General features: G+C 33.6%; 1 protein-coding gene across 4 annotated transcripts in view; it reads left to right on the forward strand.

Moving 5' to 3' along the window:
- Positions 1-17,633, forward strand: part of CWF19L2 (CWF19 like cell cycle control factor 2) — a 102,887-nt gene that overhangs the window by 53,576 nt on the left and 31,678 nt on the right. For all 4 annotated transcript variants that reach the window (XR_014020412.1, XM_081279383.1, XM_081279384.1 and 1 more), the window contains exons 12-13: positions 417-554; positions 15,501-15,713. Coding sequence is in view for 3 of the 4 variants with exons in the window: in XM_081279383.1 (XP_081135509.1) it covers positions 417-554; positions 15,501-15,713 (351 nt within the window). In the remaining variant the exon portion in view is untranslated. The remainder of the gene's footprint in view (positions 1-416; positions 555-15,500; positions 15,714-17,633) is intronic.

The following is a 17,633-nucleotide window of genomic DNA, read 5'->3' on the forward strand; positions in this document are numbered from 1 at the left end:
GAATACAAAAATTAAGTCCATAGTCATGGATTTGCTAATATTTTACCTTTGTTTTTGATATTTGATCTCTGGATAACTGTAGTCTTTCTTTCACATTGCTAAGAAATTTTAACTACAAGGAGAAGAGCAGAGAAGAGAGAAGAAGTGTAGGTTAAGTTTACTTTTATGCCCCAATTCAGAAATCAGATGATGTCATTCTATCCCTAGGGAAGAGGACAAATAAAGGACAGAGGTAGGGATTATAATTCTAGTGGAAGTTCTCTCACATGGAAGCAAATAGTGTAGGGAAAAACTGGAAATAATGGTTCTGATACATGGTAGGATTTTCACATATATTATCAGATTTATCGATAATCTATTAAAAAATGCTTCAGGGACATGTTTTTACCAAATTAATTATGTTTATCTTGTCATAGGTTTTTACTCATGAGGAAAAAGAAAGGGTTCGATATTTTCCCGATGATGATCATCTCAGTCTGAATGACTTAGTCAAAAATGAAAAGATGGGAACAGTAGAAAATCAAAACAAACTTTTTATGAGAATGGCATCCAAGGTAAGAATTATGGTTTGGATCTTTAGTGTCCTTTAAAAAGCTCATTTGTTAGATAATGCAGGAATGTTGAGAGTTGAAATGATTAGATTATGAGAGGAATAACCTCATCAGTGGGTCAGTCCATCCATGACTGGAAAGCTGAGTAGCTTTCCCCTTTTACACCCTTCCAACATGATGTTCTTCTTTACTCAGGCACAAAGCAATGGGGTCTGTGACTATGGACTGAACCTCTGAAACCATGAGGTCAAAATAAATTTTTCTACTCTAAATTGTTCTTTTGGTCACAGAGTTACAAAACTAACATAGAAATACATATTTCTAGGATGCCTTTGAATTTTGAGAAGCTGGTTCTGCAATCTCACAATGATCTACTTTTTAGAGATTTGATTCCAATCTTGGTTTATTTTATTAAATTAAATCTTGTGTAAGACATTAGGAAAATATTAAGACAAAAAATATATTTTGATTTTGGTTTTAAATATAGAATCTGCTATACTTCTCTAATGTACTCTAAGAAGATGTTAATTATATATTTGCTTTACCGTTTAAGGGAAAGTTAGGGGCCAAAATTTAATGATTGGCAATGTGCTGTTTGTTAAATTACCAGTCTGTCTTAATTTAATATTCCTCTGGTTCTTTATAATGATATCATGAGGTAAAAAATATTTGGAGTAATAGATTATGGATTATAGAGAAGACATCTTCTTGAATGTGTCTACATAAATGTATATTACCTTAACAGATCATTATGAGTAGTAGAATGAATAATTGTGTTAATGCATGTTCTTTGTGGTAGTCTCTTCCTTTGCAATTCCTTTAAACACTGCCATTTCCATAAAAGAGACATTGTATTTAAAATTTGCTCTATGTTAGGATTTGGCAAACTATGCAGGGGAAAATTCATTTCACTGTCTATATTTACAAATAAAGTTTTGTTGAAACACAAATATACAAAGTGTATACATTGTCTAAGGCTATTTTTGCTGATATGACTCAGTTGAGTAGTGTGACACAGACTCCATAGCCCACAGAGCTGCAAATATTTACTAACGAGCCCTTTTCAAAAAAATTATCTCATCCTTTACTCTATAATACCAATAGTTATGTTTTGCAATTGAGAATTTAAAAAGGGGTATCTGAGAGGAATGGTGAGGTGAAACTGTTCACTATATACCTTTTCTGATTTGCAATTTTTTTTGTATTATGTGAATATATTACTTGGTCAACAATTAACTTATTGAAACTTAAAATAAAGATAACCCAGGTATCTGAATGTGCCAGGAACATGAGAGGGTGAGGAGTAACCTAAACTTAGTTTAAAATAGAAGTGGTCATTGTACCAAGCTCCAGGAATTCTATGGAATCTTAAATGTAGCATATTAGCATAATTTTACCTCTGTTTAGCATAATTTTACCTGTATTTAGTTTGGAGAAATTGCTTAAATTTTCTAGGATCTGGAAATTTAGTGCAGAAAGATGGACATATGTATTTTTATGAAGTTCCACTCAGAAATATTACTTTTTATATTAGTCTGAATGAAACACAGTTTTAGTAATCTCAACATAGTCCATTCAAGTTTACACTTAAATTTTTTTTTTTTGAAAACTGTAATAGTCATTTATTAATCCAGCAGTCCTTTGTGAACCTTATTTGTGCCATATACCATTTTAGGTGCTAGGTACTGAGAAGCAATCAAATTGAAGTTAGTGCCATCAGAGGGCTTATATTTCTCTTGGATGAAGCACAGGGAACAAATACATAAAATAAAATATTATAAAACATGAGTAACACAGAAAATATATTTTTTCTGTGAAATAAAGCAAACCATAAGGAGATGGTGGGTGATGTTTTCAGTAGAATATCAGGAACAAGGCTTCTTTGTGAAGGTGGTGTTTCAGCAGACTCTGAGCAAAGTGAGTTCATGTGATTATCAGAGAGGAGACTATTTGAAATATAAGAAACAGCAAATGAAAAGGATCTGAACCAGAGACAAGCTTGAAGAACACCAAGAGATAGTAAAAAGACAAATGTGACTGTAAGTAAAGGGAGAAAGAGAAAGACGAGATGAGATTGGAAACGCACAAGAAATGAGATATTAAATTCTCACAGACCATATAGTGAGAAATTCTGATTTGTTTCAAATGATGGGAAGCTATTTGAAGTTTTTTAGTGGGTATTGGCATGATTATGGTTTCTTATATTTTGACCTTATTTTTCTACTATTCTTTTGAGAGGTAATATACAGTGAAATTCTTATGATAGACAATAGATATTCATTAAATCTTTTCTTCACTTTCCATTCATTTTTTTTGTTTTTACATGATTTAGATATTTCCTAAAAATTTTAAGCAGAAATCAGCCAGTATTGATTGCATAAGTTAAACTATAAACTGGACAAATAAGTGTACAACTGATATAAATTCAATCTTGCTTTTTTATGAAAGAGATGGTTTGGCTGACTTATATATTGTCAAATGTGTAGTTGTGTTGTATTAACATTTTGAAAAAGATGTTATTTTTATCCAAGCAAATTGTTTTCTTTGTATTACTTAATGGAGATGTTAATTTGATTGAAGCAACTAAGGAAATGAAGACAATGCCAACCCTTTTCTCCTCCTACAATTAATTGTGTTAAGTTTTTCCTATGTGTTTTTGGTGAGTAAAGATTGAGTCATATATGATAGCAAAGGGAAGAAGGTAGACTTGAATTACATTAGGCAATTTTATATTAGAATAAAGGACAAAGGTGTTTTTTAAAACGCACACTTTATTGACCCTTATCCTTGACTAATGCCTTTCAAAATAATAAGAAGAAATATAATGGAGCTTTCACTGTCTCTCAATGATATTACTTGTTCTAAAAAATGTAATAACTTAGTTACTTCATTCGTAAACTTAAAAATAATTAAGTACAGTATTTATAGACATGGTTAATATTCTAAATACTTCATAAGCTTTATTATTTCAAATTTTTTCCATACTAATTATAGTTATTAGTGGTACAAAAACCCATTGTTACTATGCTGTGTGATATTTGTCAGGCAGAACTAAAAATCACAATACCAAATTAGCATTTCCACAGTAACCTATACCTCCATTAGTTCTACTGCAAAAAGGTAACAATTGGTATTGAAGTATGTAGTTGTAATTTGCATTTTTCTAGTCACAAGTGATGTTGCACATTTTTTCATATATATGTTGACTGATCATATTTCTTCTCTGTGAAGCATCTGTACAGTTCCATTGTCCATTTATTGATTGGGTTATTTACTTTTTGGTGTTGTTTTGAGCTCTTTATATGTCCTGGAAATTAATGCTCTGAGGTGCTGTGGCAGATTTTCTCCCATTCTGTAGGCTCTCTTCATGTGCTTAATTGTTTCCTTTGCTGTGAAGAAACTTTTAGTTTCAAACCATCCCATTTATTGATTCTTGATTTTACTTCTTGCTCTTTATCACTCTTGTTAAGGAATTTGGTTCCTAAGCTGACAAAATGGAGAATTGGGCCTACTTTTTCTTCTAGAAGGCACAGGGTTTTTGGTCTAATGCCAAGGTCCTTGATCCACTTTGAGTTGAGTTTTGTGCAGGGGTAGAGATAGAGGTCTAATTTCATTTTGCTACGTATGGATTTCCAGTTTTCCCAGCACCATTTGTTGAAGAGGCTATCTTTTCTCCAATGTATGTTTATGACGCCTTTGTCTAGTATGAGATAAGTGTATTTATGTGGGCTTGTCTCTGTGTCTTTTATTCCTTACTATAGGTCTTTATGTCTGTTTTGGTGCCAATACCATGCTGTTTTTGTTACTATAGCTCTGTAATATAATTTAAGGTCTTGTATTGTGATGCTTTCTGTTTTACTTTTCTTGTTGAAGATTGCTTTGGCTATTCTGGGTCTTTTATTTTTCCAAGTGAGTTTCATGATTGCATTTTTGATTTCTATGAAGAATGTCATTAGAATCTTCATAGGAGTTGCATTAAATCTGAATAGCGCTTTTGATAGTATGGCTATTTTTACAATATTAATTCTACCTATCCAAGAACATGGGAGATCTTTCTGTCTTCTAAGTCTTCCTCAATTTATTTCTTTAAAGTTCTGTAGTTTTCATTGTAGAGGTCTTTTACCTCTTTTATTAGATTGATTCCCAAATATTTTATGTTTTTTGAGGCTATTGTGAATGGAATAGTTTTCCTAATTTCTCTCAGTTGATTCATCACTGATGCATAGGAATGCAATTGATTTATGGGTGTCAATTTTATATCCTGCTACTTAGCTGAATTCATCAATGAATTCTAGAATATAAATATAGAATCATGTCATCGGCAAATAGGGATAATTTTAGTTCTTCTTTTCCTATCTGTATCCCTTTAGTTTCTATTTTCAAATGTCTCTGATTAGATTCCAGGGCTGTGTTGAACAGAGATGGTGAAAGAGGGCATCTATTGAGATAATCATGTGATTCTTGTCTTTAAGTCTATTGAAATGATGATTTATGTTTATTGATTTCCTTATGTTGAACCCTGGGATGAACCCCACTTGATTATGGTGCACTATCTGGTTAATATGTTTTTGTATGCAATTTTCCAGTATTTTATTAAGAATTTTTGCATCTAAGTTCATCAGGGATATGGGTCTGAAATTTCCTTTACTTGTCGTGTCTTTGTCTGGTCTTGGTATTAGATACTAGCTTCATAGAGTGAGTTTGGAAGGGTTCCCTCCATTTCTGTTTCATGAAATAATTTGAGGAGGATTGGTTTTAATTCTTTGAAGGTATGGTAGAACTTGGCTGAGAATCCATTTGGTCCTGGGCTTTTCTTTCTTGGTAGTCTTTTGATGGTGTCTTTAATTTCATTGCTTGAAATTGATATGTTTAAATTTTCTATGTCCTGATTCAATTTGAGTTGGTCATATGTCTCTAGAAATTTGTTGATGTCCTCAAGATTTTCTATTTTATTAGAATATTAATTTTCAAAATAGTTTCTGGTTATCGTCTATATTTCAGTAGTATCTGTTGTGATATTTCCTTTTTAATCACTAATTTTAGTAATTTGAGTTTTTTCTTTCTTTCTCTTCATTAATTTGGCTAAGGGTTTATCAATTTTATTTATTTTTTTCAAAGAACCAGTGTTTTGTTCTGTCAATTTTTTGAATTATTTCTTTTGTTTCAATTTAAATTATTTTAGCTCTGATTTTAATTATTTTCTGTCTTCTACTGCTTTTAGTGATTTGTTCTTCTTTTTCTAGGGCTTTGAGATGTAAAATTAGGGCATTTATTTGTTGACTTTCCATTCTTTTAATGAGTGAGCTCAAGGCAATGAACTTTCCTCTTAGCACTCCTTTCATAGTGTCCCTGAGAGTTTGATATGTTGTATTGCTATTCTTATTTACCTATAAAAGTGTGTTTTTATTTCCTTCCTAATTTCTTTTGCTATCCATTTATCATTCAGTAGCGTATTTAGTCTCCAGATGTTAGATAGCTTCTATTTTTATTTTATCATTGATTTCTAATTTTATTCCATTGTGATCTGATAGATGCAAGGTATTATCTCAATTTTTTTGTATTTGTTGAGAGTTGCTTTATGGCTGAAGATATGGTCTAATAGAGAAGGATCTGTGTGCTGCTGAGAAGAAAGTGTGTTCAGTCATTGATGGATGAAATATTCTGTATATGTCTGTTAAGTCTAAATTACTAATTATATTTTTTAGTTCTATAGCTTCTTGATTTAATTTTTATCTGAAGGATCTATTCAGTGTTGAGAGACGCTGTGTTAAAGTCACCCAGTATTATTGTGTTGTGGTCTTTTTCATTCTTGAAGTTGAGAAGGGTTTGCTTGATGTATGTAGATCCTCCATGTTGGGGTCATAAATATTTACAATTGTCATGTCTTGTTGATATACAATTCCCTTTAACGGTATAAAATGTCCTTTCTTATCGCTTCTGATTAACTTTGGCTTGAAGTCCACTTTACCTGATATGATAGAAACCCTTGCTTGTTTACCAAGATCCATGTGAATGATATATCCCATCTTTTTACCTTTAGTCTGTGGATGTCTTTGCCTATGAGGTGAGTCTCATGGAGACAGCATATTGTTGGATCTTGTTTTTAGATCCAATCTACCAGTTTATGTCTTTTTTTAAGATTTTTTTTCTAAGATGGACACAATATTTGTATTTATTTTATTTATTTTTATGTGGTGCTGAGAATTAAACCTAGTGCCTCACCTGTGCGAGGCAAGCTCTCTACTGCTGAATTTATAACCCGACTCAGGTTATAGAAAGAGAGAACCATAGTGCTGATAGCAGAAGAAAACAGAGAGAGATTAAAGGGAAACAGATAAGTGAGAGAAAAAATATATAAAAAAAAATATAAAGTAAAAATTTTTAAAATTAAAATTAATAAAAAAAAAAACAAGACTGAAATATACCAACAAACTTCCTAGTCATCAAAAAACTGATTCATGAAAAATAACTTGTTTCAAAAATGATAGACATGAGAAAAGAAAAAAAATATGAATATGTATAAATGTCCATGAACCATTAAGTCCACAATTAAGCAGAGAAAAGAAAAAAGGTAAAGAAAAAAAAAATCCTAATGAAAAGTTAAAAAGTTGTTTCAGTTGGAGTTCAAAAATTTCTCAGCTTCTCTTCTCAGTGGTTAGGTGGGGCTGTCTGGAGTATGAGTGTGTGGTTGCTAGGGTGAGAGAGGTAATCCCATGGGGAACTCCTGGAAGTGAGGTTTAGGTTTAGGTAGGCTCCAGGCTCTTCACCAGTTGGATGCCAGTTGGTCTGAAGATTTAAAATCATACACCTCTAGGCCCCACCAATTGCTGGTCCATGCTAGAAGATTACACCCCAGGGATCTCTCCTGAGTTCTATTTGTGTGGTTGAGGAGCCAATTCTTAGTTCACTACCTCACCTGTATAATCTAAGTTTCCTGGTCTTAGGTTCAGTCTCCAAATCAATCTCTCCTGCACCTACTCTTTCAAATTCCTGGCCAGGTGTGCCTCTCCTGGCCAGTCCTTCAAGCAGCCAGATAGGAGGGGGAGAGAGAGCAATTTGGGTTTCAATGACCAGTTATCATTTGTGTAAACCTCTCTTCATGTTTGATTTTCTCCTAGTTAATTAGGCATACTCTGTGTCTTGAGTGTGAGTTTGATAGGCCTGTATTTTAGGCTGGACTGGGGTTTGTCAGGAATCATCTCCCTCAGCTGCTGGTCCCCATGCCGTGGTTGCAAAATGGTTCCTTCTTCTGTCCTCTGCATGCTACTGGGAGAGATTCGGTTTCTTTCCCATACAAGGCTGTTGTGCAGCATTCCTTTCAGTTTAGTTGGGCTGTGTTTTTGATCTCTAAACGTCTGTACTCAGATATGCCCTAGTCCTCCTAAAAATGTGTGTTCCTTTAATTTCTTTATCCCTCCACTGTGCTCATTGAGGGACTGCTGTAGTAATGCCTCAGTAGCAGCTGTGGCACTGGAGATTTTGTCCTTATTTTATTGTATCCAATCTCCTAAGTCCTCTATCTGCTTTGAGTGTCCAATATTAAATTCCAGTAAAGTCCCCCTCTTTTTGTTTTGTTTTTGTTCACCCACCTTTCTGAGAAGCTGCCTGTCTGTTTTCTTGATTTGATGCCACAGAGCAGCCTGGAAAGTGACCTGCTCTATTTTGCCATCTTCAACAAATATTAGTTGATCTCATTCAATGTGTGTTCTCCTACTGCTGATATCATTGGCACATGAGGAAACATGCTCCTTGCTTTTGGAGCTTATAGGCTTGTGAAGGAAAAGAAAAATAGATAATTACAAAAAATTAATTCTGTAATTATGAAAGTGCAAATTACTGTGAAAGATAAGGACAAAGTCTTTTGAAAGCAACACCAGAGATCTAATTTAAACTAAGAGACAGGAAAGAGTTCATGTTAGACAATAAGTTTGATATTCCCTCTGGTAAGTATTCAAACATATCCAGTTGTCTTTTGCTGTTGGTGTATATTTTACTTTTTATTGATATCTTATATTGATTCATTTGATTTTTACTATCCATTTTTTTCTTGCAACTCTTTAATTCAGGTTATATTCAGTCTTTCCAGTTGTATTTTTATAACTTTAATAATGTCTCTTACTTATAATGAGGTCAAGAAGGCACCTGATGCCAAATATGAACTTGATTTTACTTGTTTTAATAGGGAATTATTTTTTAATACTTTCTATATTTCTTGGTTTTTACAAAAATGTTCTACATAATTAATGAAAAAAGGAACAATAAGAAATATCTAGAAAAAGAAGGGAATATTCATCTATTTTCTTACAATGTATATGCCAGTGTATTTATTATGATTTTCTACATATATTAAACATATATTATCTTCCTTTGAAATAATAGAATCAAGAATTTAATATTTTGGGAAGGGACCTTACTAATATTGCTTAACCTTCCACATTTTACAAGTGAGGAAACTGAGACTCCAAGAGAATCAAAGGGCTTATGCAATACCAAGTGACTTCCCTAATTCCCGATCTAATGCATTGCAAAAGGCAGCACCAGAGCTTCAATTTTTAACTCCCAGGCCAGCTTTTGTCATTAAATAGTACTGCCTTTCAAATGACTCATGTTAATGGATAGTTGTTGATTACCGCTTAGATTTAATTGTCTTTGTCTAATTTGCATGTGTCATTTATTGGTATTGGGAATAATAAGTTGTGTATGCTTTGTTCTTTCTTAAAATACATTGTATTGACTTCAACATTGTTTAAATATAAACTCTTCCATTTAAAATTTAAGACGTCAGTGTTTCCTTGGCAACATAAACTCTGCCACATTTTCATGAGATCTATATACATCTTTCCTCATTAATTTTGTTTGCACTGTGGGCAGTAATTTTGTCCTTTTTATATGACAAAGCATCAAAAATGGGCTGGAGGGAGAAAAACAGAAGGTACAAGAGAAGACTAGTAAGGGAGAAGAAAAATTACCTGATTCCCTCACAGGTAATTAGGGTTTTACCTTAAATTTTCAGATGATTTTATCATCTAATAACAGAAGTTTGTATTTCTATTGATAGTTGTATTATTCCTGTGTTACACTTCTTTTTAGTGTTTAATATATTTTCTGATGGAAGTAAACTTTAAAGTACCCATTGCATACTTCCAGAATACACAGTAGAACTTAATCTTTTACTGTTTTATTTTCAGCAAACTGTAGCATTAATAAAAAAATCTTGAGAGATTAACTGACATACCTTTATTAAAAATTTGATTAGAATAAGATAAGGGATATTGAAATTGCCAACTTCTTGTAACACCCTTTGGTCATTTTAGTTTTCATGGTAGACATTTCCATTCTCATAGACATTTTGTAGATACAGGGTGAAATTATATTTAGAAGAAGCTAATCCAAGCATGTGAAATCATGACTATTTTCTTCTGACATCCCCTAAAGGAAATTTGAAATTTGTGTGTCAAAAAATGGGAGAGGTGATATTTTGCTTTTATATGGGACTGAAAAAGATGTTGGCATTAATCCATTCCAAGCTGCTTAACTAAGTAGTTTATTTTTCTGAAACTCATTTGATGGGTGCAGCAAGTGGGAGAGAGGTAGGAACGCCAGAGAATTAATTTACTTAACATTCTTTAGTTCAGAGTCAGTTTTGTTTTTAACCATAACAACTATTAAGATTTTAACCACTTTAAGTATACAATTCAGTGGCATGAATACGTTCACAGTGTTGTACAAACAGCAGTATGGTCCATTTCCAGAACTTTTTTCATTATCTTAAACAGATGTTCTATACCCATTAACAGTGCCTCCCCTTCTCATACTCTTTCTCTTTTCTCCTTCCCTCTCAGTCTTTATGAATTTCCACCTTCTAGGTAATTTACATAAGTACAATCATGTACACTATTTATCATTTTGTATCTGACTTTTGTCTCTTAGCATGTCTTTAGTTCATTCATGTTATATTATGTGTTAGAATTTCATTCCTTATTAAGAATGAATCATATTTTTTCTCATTTATTAATTGATATACATTTGGGTTGTTTCTACCTTTTAGCTACCGTGAATAGTGCTGTGAACATTGTTATCGTACAGGTATCTGAGTCTCTGCTTTCAGTATTGAGGGGTATTATATCTAGACATGGAATTTTAAATCAAATGGTAGTTCTGCTTAACTCTGAGGAACCACCACAGTTTTCCATAGAGGCTGTATAATTTTACATTCTCAGGAGCAATGCACAAGGGTTCCAGTTTCTCTACATTCTCCTCACTATTTTTTCTTCTCCTCCTTCTTCACAAAAGAAAAAAAAATAGCAATACTAATGGGTGAAATCCCAGTTCTTAATTAATTACTTTAATATTTTAACCATTTTAATTATACAATTCAATGGCATAAATACATTCACAGTGTTGTACAAATAGCAGTATGATCCATTTCCAGAACTTTTTTCATTATCTTCAACAGACGTTCTATACCCATTAATAGTGCCTCCTCTCACAATATTAATGTGGTGAGGTCCCAGTTCTTCACCATGGTGAGGTTTTATAAGGGCCACTGGACAGTTCTCTCAGATTTTGACCTAAATTTAAATTATTTTTAATTGAATATACTGATTTAATAGTTTTTTCCATTTTTCTCTTTAAGGAAAAAAAGGTAAAGCATCATATGAAATTTATATTTCATTAGCAAATTCATCTTTTTTTCCAATGAATTTGAGGATTTGGAGTTTGAAGGATAATTTTAGAGTTTTGATTAAAACTTGATTTTAAAGCAGTGTCATAAACTTAAAATGCTTTGGTAAGAATTAGGCTATAGTTAGTAATCCCTGTGTAATACTGCAATATTAATTACATAAGTTTGTTTCACACCATTGTTTCTACATAATGATGCTAAAAAAAGTCTTCAGTTTTCATTTAAGGATCATATTAGTATTTGATTTTTTTTCTAACATGCAAATAAATTTGTTAAATTTTAGGGTTTTTTTAAAATTTAGATTTCAGAATGGGAAAACAAGTTACTTTTTAAGGTTAGAAGATATTTAATATTTTTGTATGCTTAATATTTATGTTATTTCACCAACTTCTTCTTATTTCTAGGCCTGAATTTAGAAACTGATGAAACAGATTATCAGTAATATTTTATCTTAAGTCTCCAGTTCATGTAGATGGTTATTGGTAGTGAACACAGAATAACTCGGTACAACAATGTCATCTGAATTCCTCGGGGAAAAGGTGTCTTAACCTTGGTACTTTTGACATTTGGGGCTGGCTAACTATTACAGAAGAACTATCTGTGTAGGCTGTTAGCAGCATCTACCCAGTCAATACCAGTAGCAATCTCTCCTGCCCCAAACTTGTGACAACGGATAATGTCTCCAAACATTGCCAGATATCCCCAGGTTGGGGAGTGGCTTGGTCACAAAATTGCCCTTATTTGAGAACACTCTACTGGGAGTATCTGGGAAAACGTATTAGTAACTACCATTTTTTGAGGACTTGTTCTATGCCAGACTCTTTACGTACATTAATGCTTATAAATATCTGTCAGTATTGGTATTAATCCATTTAATAAACAAGAACTTAGCTGAGAGATATTCATTAGCTTGTCCATGATTGTATATCCCCTTTTTTGTGTCTCTTCTGTCAATGCACAGTGCTATCTAACCTAGCTCAGAAAGCAAAGAGTTATCCCAAAGGGTATTACTATACTCTTGCATGTTGTTGCCACCTAGATGGCATTTGTAATTAAGTCTTCAAAAAGTCATTTCACTGTTATATTTTGCCAGCTACTTCAGATGATTGAGAACATGGTAAGAAATGTGAATTCAGTGAGCATAGAGCCATTGCCATACTTCATTTGCTGTGAAATTAATCCCTGGGTCAAAAGTAGTGATGTGTGGAATCCATGATAGTGTAAGTCCCCACACAGTTTTGGTAGCAGCATTGTATGCAAAGAAGGAAAATCCATATCCAGAAAAGATATCTATTTCAGTAAGAGCAAAGCACCTGCCTTTGTGTCATGGAAGCACTCATGTATTCACCTTGCCACCAGGTAACTGCCTTATCACTCTAGGGAGTGCCATATTAGATTCTCAGTATTGTTTTCTTGTTGGCACATTAGGCATTCAGCAGTGGCCATAGCCAGTTTGACTTTGGTGAGTGAAAATTCATGTTACTGAATTCATACATATTTCCTATCTCTGCATGGCCACTTTGTTTATAAACTTGTTGGGGCAATGGTGGGAGTGGCTAGTGACTTTAAGTATTTTTATATAGAACACAAATGTCTGTGTTTTGAGTTCCTAACCATCCAGCTAAACATGTTAGAGTGTCCCAAAGCCCACCAACACTTCTGACACCAACTATAAGTTTATCAGACCCCATGATCACCCTCGGGTTAAATATTTTGCTAGAAGAACTCACAGAATTCACTTAAAGCTGTTGTTCTCATGGTAATGGCTGATTACACAGGAAGGATTCAGATTAAAATCAGACAAAGGAAAAAACATGTAGAACAGAGTCTCAGAGAGCTCTGAGTATTATGTTGCCAGTTGTCCTTTCCCAGTGGGGACTTGTATGCAGGGTTTCTTCTAGGAATGATTTGTGATGATATACACAAAATATTGCCACAATCATGGAAGCTCACTCAAGCCTTAGTTTGCAGAATTTTTATTAGACTTTTGTCACATAGACATGAATAATTGACCATGCTGCTGACCTTGATTTCTGCTGTGGAGGTGGAGCTGATATTCAGCCTAAAGCCATATAATAAAGCCACTTAATAAAATACATTGTTAGCACTTACTATCTAGTTTGGCCCAAGGATTCTAGGTGAACACAGATCCTTATCAGGCAAGACATTCTGAAGGTTTAGAGAATTTTTCTGAGAAGCAGAGGGCAAAGGCCCTATCTCTCTCTTTAGATGAAATGAATTCTTTTTTTTCTTTTTTGGTACTGGAGATTGAACCTAGGGGTGCTTAATCACTGAGGCACGGGGCTGGGGATGTGGCTCCAGCGGTAGCGCGCTCGCCTGGCATGCATGTGGCCCGGGTTCGATCCTCAGCACCACATACCAACAAAGATGTTGTGTCCGCTGAGAACTAAAAAAAAATAAATATTAAAAATTCTCTCTCTCTCTCTCTCTCTCTCTCTCTCTCTCTCACTCTCTCACTCTCTCAGTTTCTCTTTTAAAAAAAAAAATCACTGAGGCACGTCCCGAGCACTTTTTATATTTTATTTAGAGACAGGGTCTTTTGAAGATGCTTAGGACCTCACTGAATTGCTGAGGCTGGCTTTGAACTTGTGCTTCTCCTGCCTCGATCTCCCCAACCATTGGGATTACAGGTGTGTGCCACCATGCCTGGCTCGTTTTTTGTTTTTTTTTTGTGTGTGTGATGCTGGGGATTGGACCCAGGGTTTGTGCATGTGAGACAAGTACTCTACCAACTGAGCTATATCCCCAGCACCAGTCTTGCTCTTTTTAAATAGCTTTATTAAGATAGAATTAATATATCATTCAATTCACCCATTTATAAGTGTACAATTCAGTGGTTTATTAATAGTGTACAAGTATCACCACTGCCAATTTTAGAACATTTTATCACCTCAAAAGGAAATATTATACCTTTTAGTTATCACTTCCTAATTCTCTCAACTTTTCGCTTTTTGTCCCTAACCAACCACTAATATATTTTCTGTCACTGTAGTTTTCCTTTTAATTTTATATGAATGGAATTATATAATCATTTCTTTATGTATGTGTGTGTGACTGGCTTTATTTCACTGAGATAATGTTTTTACAGGTCATCCATGTTGTTGTAGGCATCAGTACTTCATTACTTTTTAAGGCTGTGTAATATGCCATTATGTGGATATACCACAGTTTGTTTATCCATTTATTAGTTGATAAACATTTGGGTTGTTTTCATCTTCTCAGTGTATGAAGAATACTCTGTAGAGATTTATGTATTGAGTTTTTACATGGGTATATGTTTTTATTTCTCTTCGATAGAAGTGAAAATTCTGGGTCTTATGGTAACTCAAACCTTTGTTTGAATTAAAATGTGTGTGTTTGAGGAATTACCATTGTGTTTTCCCTAACAGCTATATCATTTTACATTACTACCAGCAGTGTCTAAGGATTTCAATTTCACCACATCCTTGACAGCAGTTGTATGTTTGATTCCAGCCATCCTAAAGTGTGAAGAGGTTAACTCATTGTGGTTTTGATTTGCATTTTCCTAATAATTAATGATTTTGATTATCCTTTTTCAAGGGTACACAGATAGGAAATTCAATCTCTCTATGGTTGTTTTAGCTGAAGAACCAAAGCTTTTATTAATTATGTCTTTCTCTGTGTGTGATTTTATAGCTTACACCTAAGGTAATTTGACCATCCATATAATGTGGAGCTTTTAAAAGTTTTAAACAACTTCTTAAATAAAATTTGTGTTTTATGTTTTAAAAGCATTACTCTTTCCATAGTTTATATTGGGGAAGGTATGGCAAAGGTGCCTGGAGATAAGGCAGAGTTTCATGTTTATATAGTGTGTGTGCTTATTTTTTAAATGAAGGTGGTTACTTGGCCTCTCTTGTTTCAGTTTCCTTGTCTCTTAAGTGAAAATGACAGTGTCCCCCATTGGAGTATAAAATATAACACAATCGCATGGAATTGCACATAGTTAGTATTCAGTAAACTTTAGCTGTGATGATGTTGTTCATGATAATGATAATGATTAATTGACCCTTGAAGATCAAGTTCAGACTTATTTTTGTTGTTGGGTCAAACACAGTAAGTGCAATATCCTCAGCTCACAAACTTAGATTTTAATTAAGTTTTCTTTTTTCTTAATATATGAATTTTATCATAGAACGCATAGATAAGATTTTTATATACTATTATACAATAAAATATTAACTGCTGCCTTCTTTGCCCTACAACTTTTATTGATTTTTCAGTTTATGGGAAAAACTGATGGAGATTATTATACTCTGGACGACATGTTTGTCTCCAAAGCAGCTGAGAGACAACATCTTGGCGAAGAAGAAGAGAACCAGAGGAAAAGGGCTATTGCTGAGCATCAGAGTCTTGCTGCACAAATGGAAAAATGTCTTTATTGTTTTGACAGCTCTCAATTTCCTAAGCACCTTATTGTTGCAATAGGTATTAAGGTAAGAACTATGACATTTATTGATCTAATGAGAAGATTTTATAGTATATGTAGTTTTGCCTCTTTCTTCATATATCTCTAAGATTCCTAAAGAATGTCTTTGTTTTATCTGTGTTTCAATATTTTTCCATCCACGATTCCTCCATAGAAAGTATAAATATTAAAATGACATGAAGCTCACATCTTGAGTGATTCTACTTTATTGAGAGGAGCTACTGGGAAGTGATTAAGCTGCAGACTTTGGAATCACATTTCTTGACCTCAGATTCTGCCTCTATCATTTATCAGCCTTGTGACATTGTACCAGGTGATTCTTAGCATTAAAGTCACCTCAGAGGGGTTCAATCTGAAGTAGCTTCACTTTCTTTTTATACTTTCTTATAACACTTGTTTCTTCATAGAATAATAGCTCACGATTTGAAGATTTTTACTACATTTTTTAACTTGGTTATTAGACCTCCACTCTAGTCATCAAACTTCATGAACAGATGTAGCTTTTCCTCGCCATCATATATCAGTCATCTGGTTCTGTTCCTTGTACATAATAGGGCTTTATTTCAATTAACATTTATTCTTATATTAGGTAAATATTTTTTTGTATCTGTAATATGCCAAAATCTAATTACTTATGAGAAAAGTGGGAATCAGGTATACTTTTGAAGATTATGTTATAAGGAAATAGAACAGAAAATAAACAAAGTAATAATTGTCCTAATTTAAGAGAGAGTTAATTTTTATAGAGCAAATATAGTAAGGAAATGGGATTAAAATGATGGGGGAGTATATAATTTTTTAAAAAGTAGACTTCTGAGGTATTTTAGTAAGTTGTATAAGATGAGAAAGAGCAAGAGATATGAAGTTATGAAGGAATATGTTTCAGGAAGGGGCATCAGTGAGTGAAAAGTCATGAGGAAATGAGTTTGGCATTCATAGAACAGAAAGAAGGCTGGAGTGAAGTAAGAAAAAGTGATAGTTTAAGAAGCTGAAAGAATGAATGCTAATTTCAGGAACTGGTAGTTTGGGGAATAGACACAAACATTTATTTATTTGTTTATATACTCTTGTCTATGTATGTGGGCGTGAACCCCACCCCCAGTCTTTAATATTTTTAGATCATTAGGATAGTCAGTTTGGGTTTTAATTTCTTTTATGTAATAAATATTTATTCCCCTTTAGTGTCATTTATACCTTTAGAAATATAGGAATAATTAAACATTAAGTAACATTTAACATGTTTCTATAATGCCTTAGAAGTTTGGGGATTATTTTACATGACTTCATTTTCTCTAGTATACTGAAAATAGTCTGTGTCCAGGGAGACAGGTATTATGAGTGTAAACCAGTTGAAAGCCTCCTGTTTTATATATTGTATCTTTGTCTCTTTTGTATTGCTATAAGAGAATTCCTGAGGCTGGGTAAGTTATAAAGGAAAAAGGTTTATTTATCTCACAGTTCTGGAAGCAAGTGGCAGAGTTTGGATGTGGAACATCCCTCAAAGGCATATGTATTGAAGGGTCCTCAGGGCAGCAATGTTAAGAGGTAGAGCTTTTGGGAAATGACTGGATTCTGAAGATTTTGATTTTTTAATTGACTAATCCATCGATGGGTTCATAGCTGATGGTATTATTGGGAGGTTGTGGAAACCTTAGAAGGGGGCTCAGTTGGGGAAAGTAGATCACTGGTTAAATCTTGTCCCTGGTTCCTCACCCCCACCTACCCTTCTCTCTGTTTCCTTTTCTGGCAGCTTTTCTGTCATGCCCTTTCACCACGACATTTGCCTCACCTTAGGCCCAAAGCAGTGAGCTGGTTGATCATGGACTGAAATCTCTGAAATTGTGCCCCCAAATAAATATTTCCTCCTTGAAGTTGTTTTTATAAGTTATTTTGTCACTGTAATAAAAAACTGACTGGGACATGAGTG

The sequence above is a fragment of the Spermophilus citellus genome (assembly GCF_964194105.1).
Source record: "Spermophilus citellus genome assembly, chromosome: 2".
Taxonomy (NCBI): domain Eukaryota; kingdom Metazoa; phylum Chordata; class Mammalia; order Rodentia; family Sciuridae; genus Spermophilus; species Spermophilus citellus.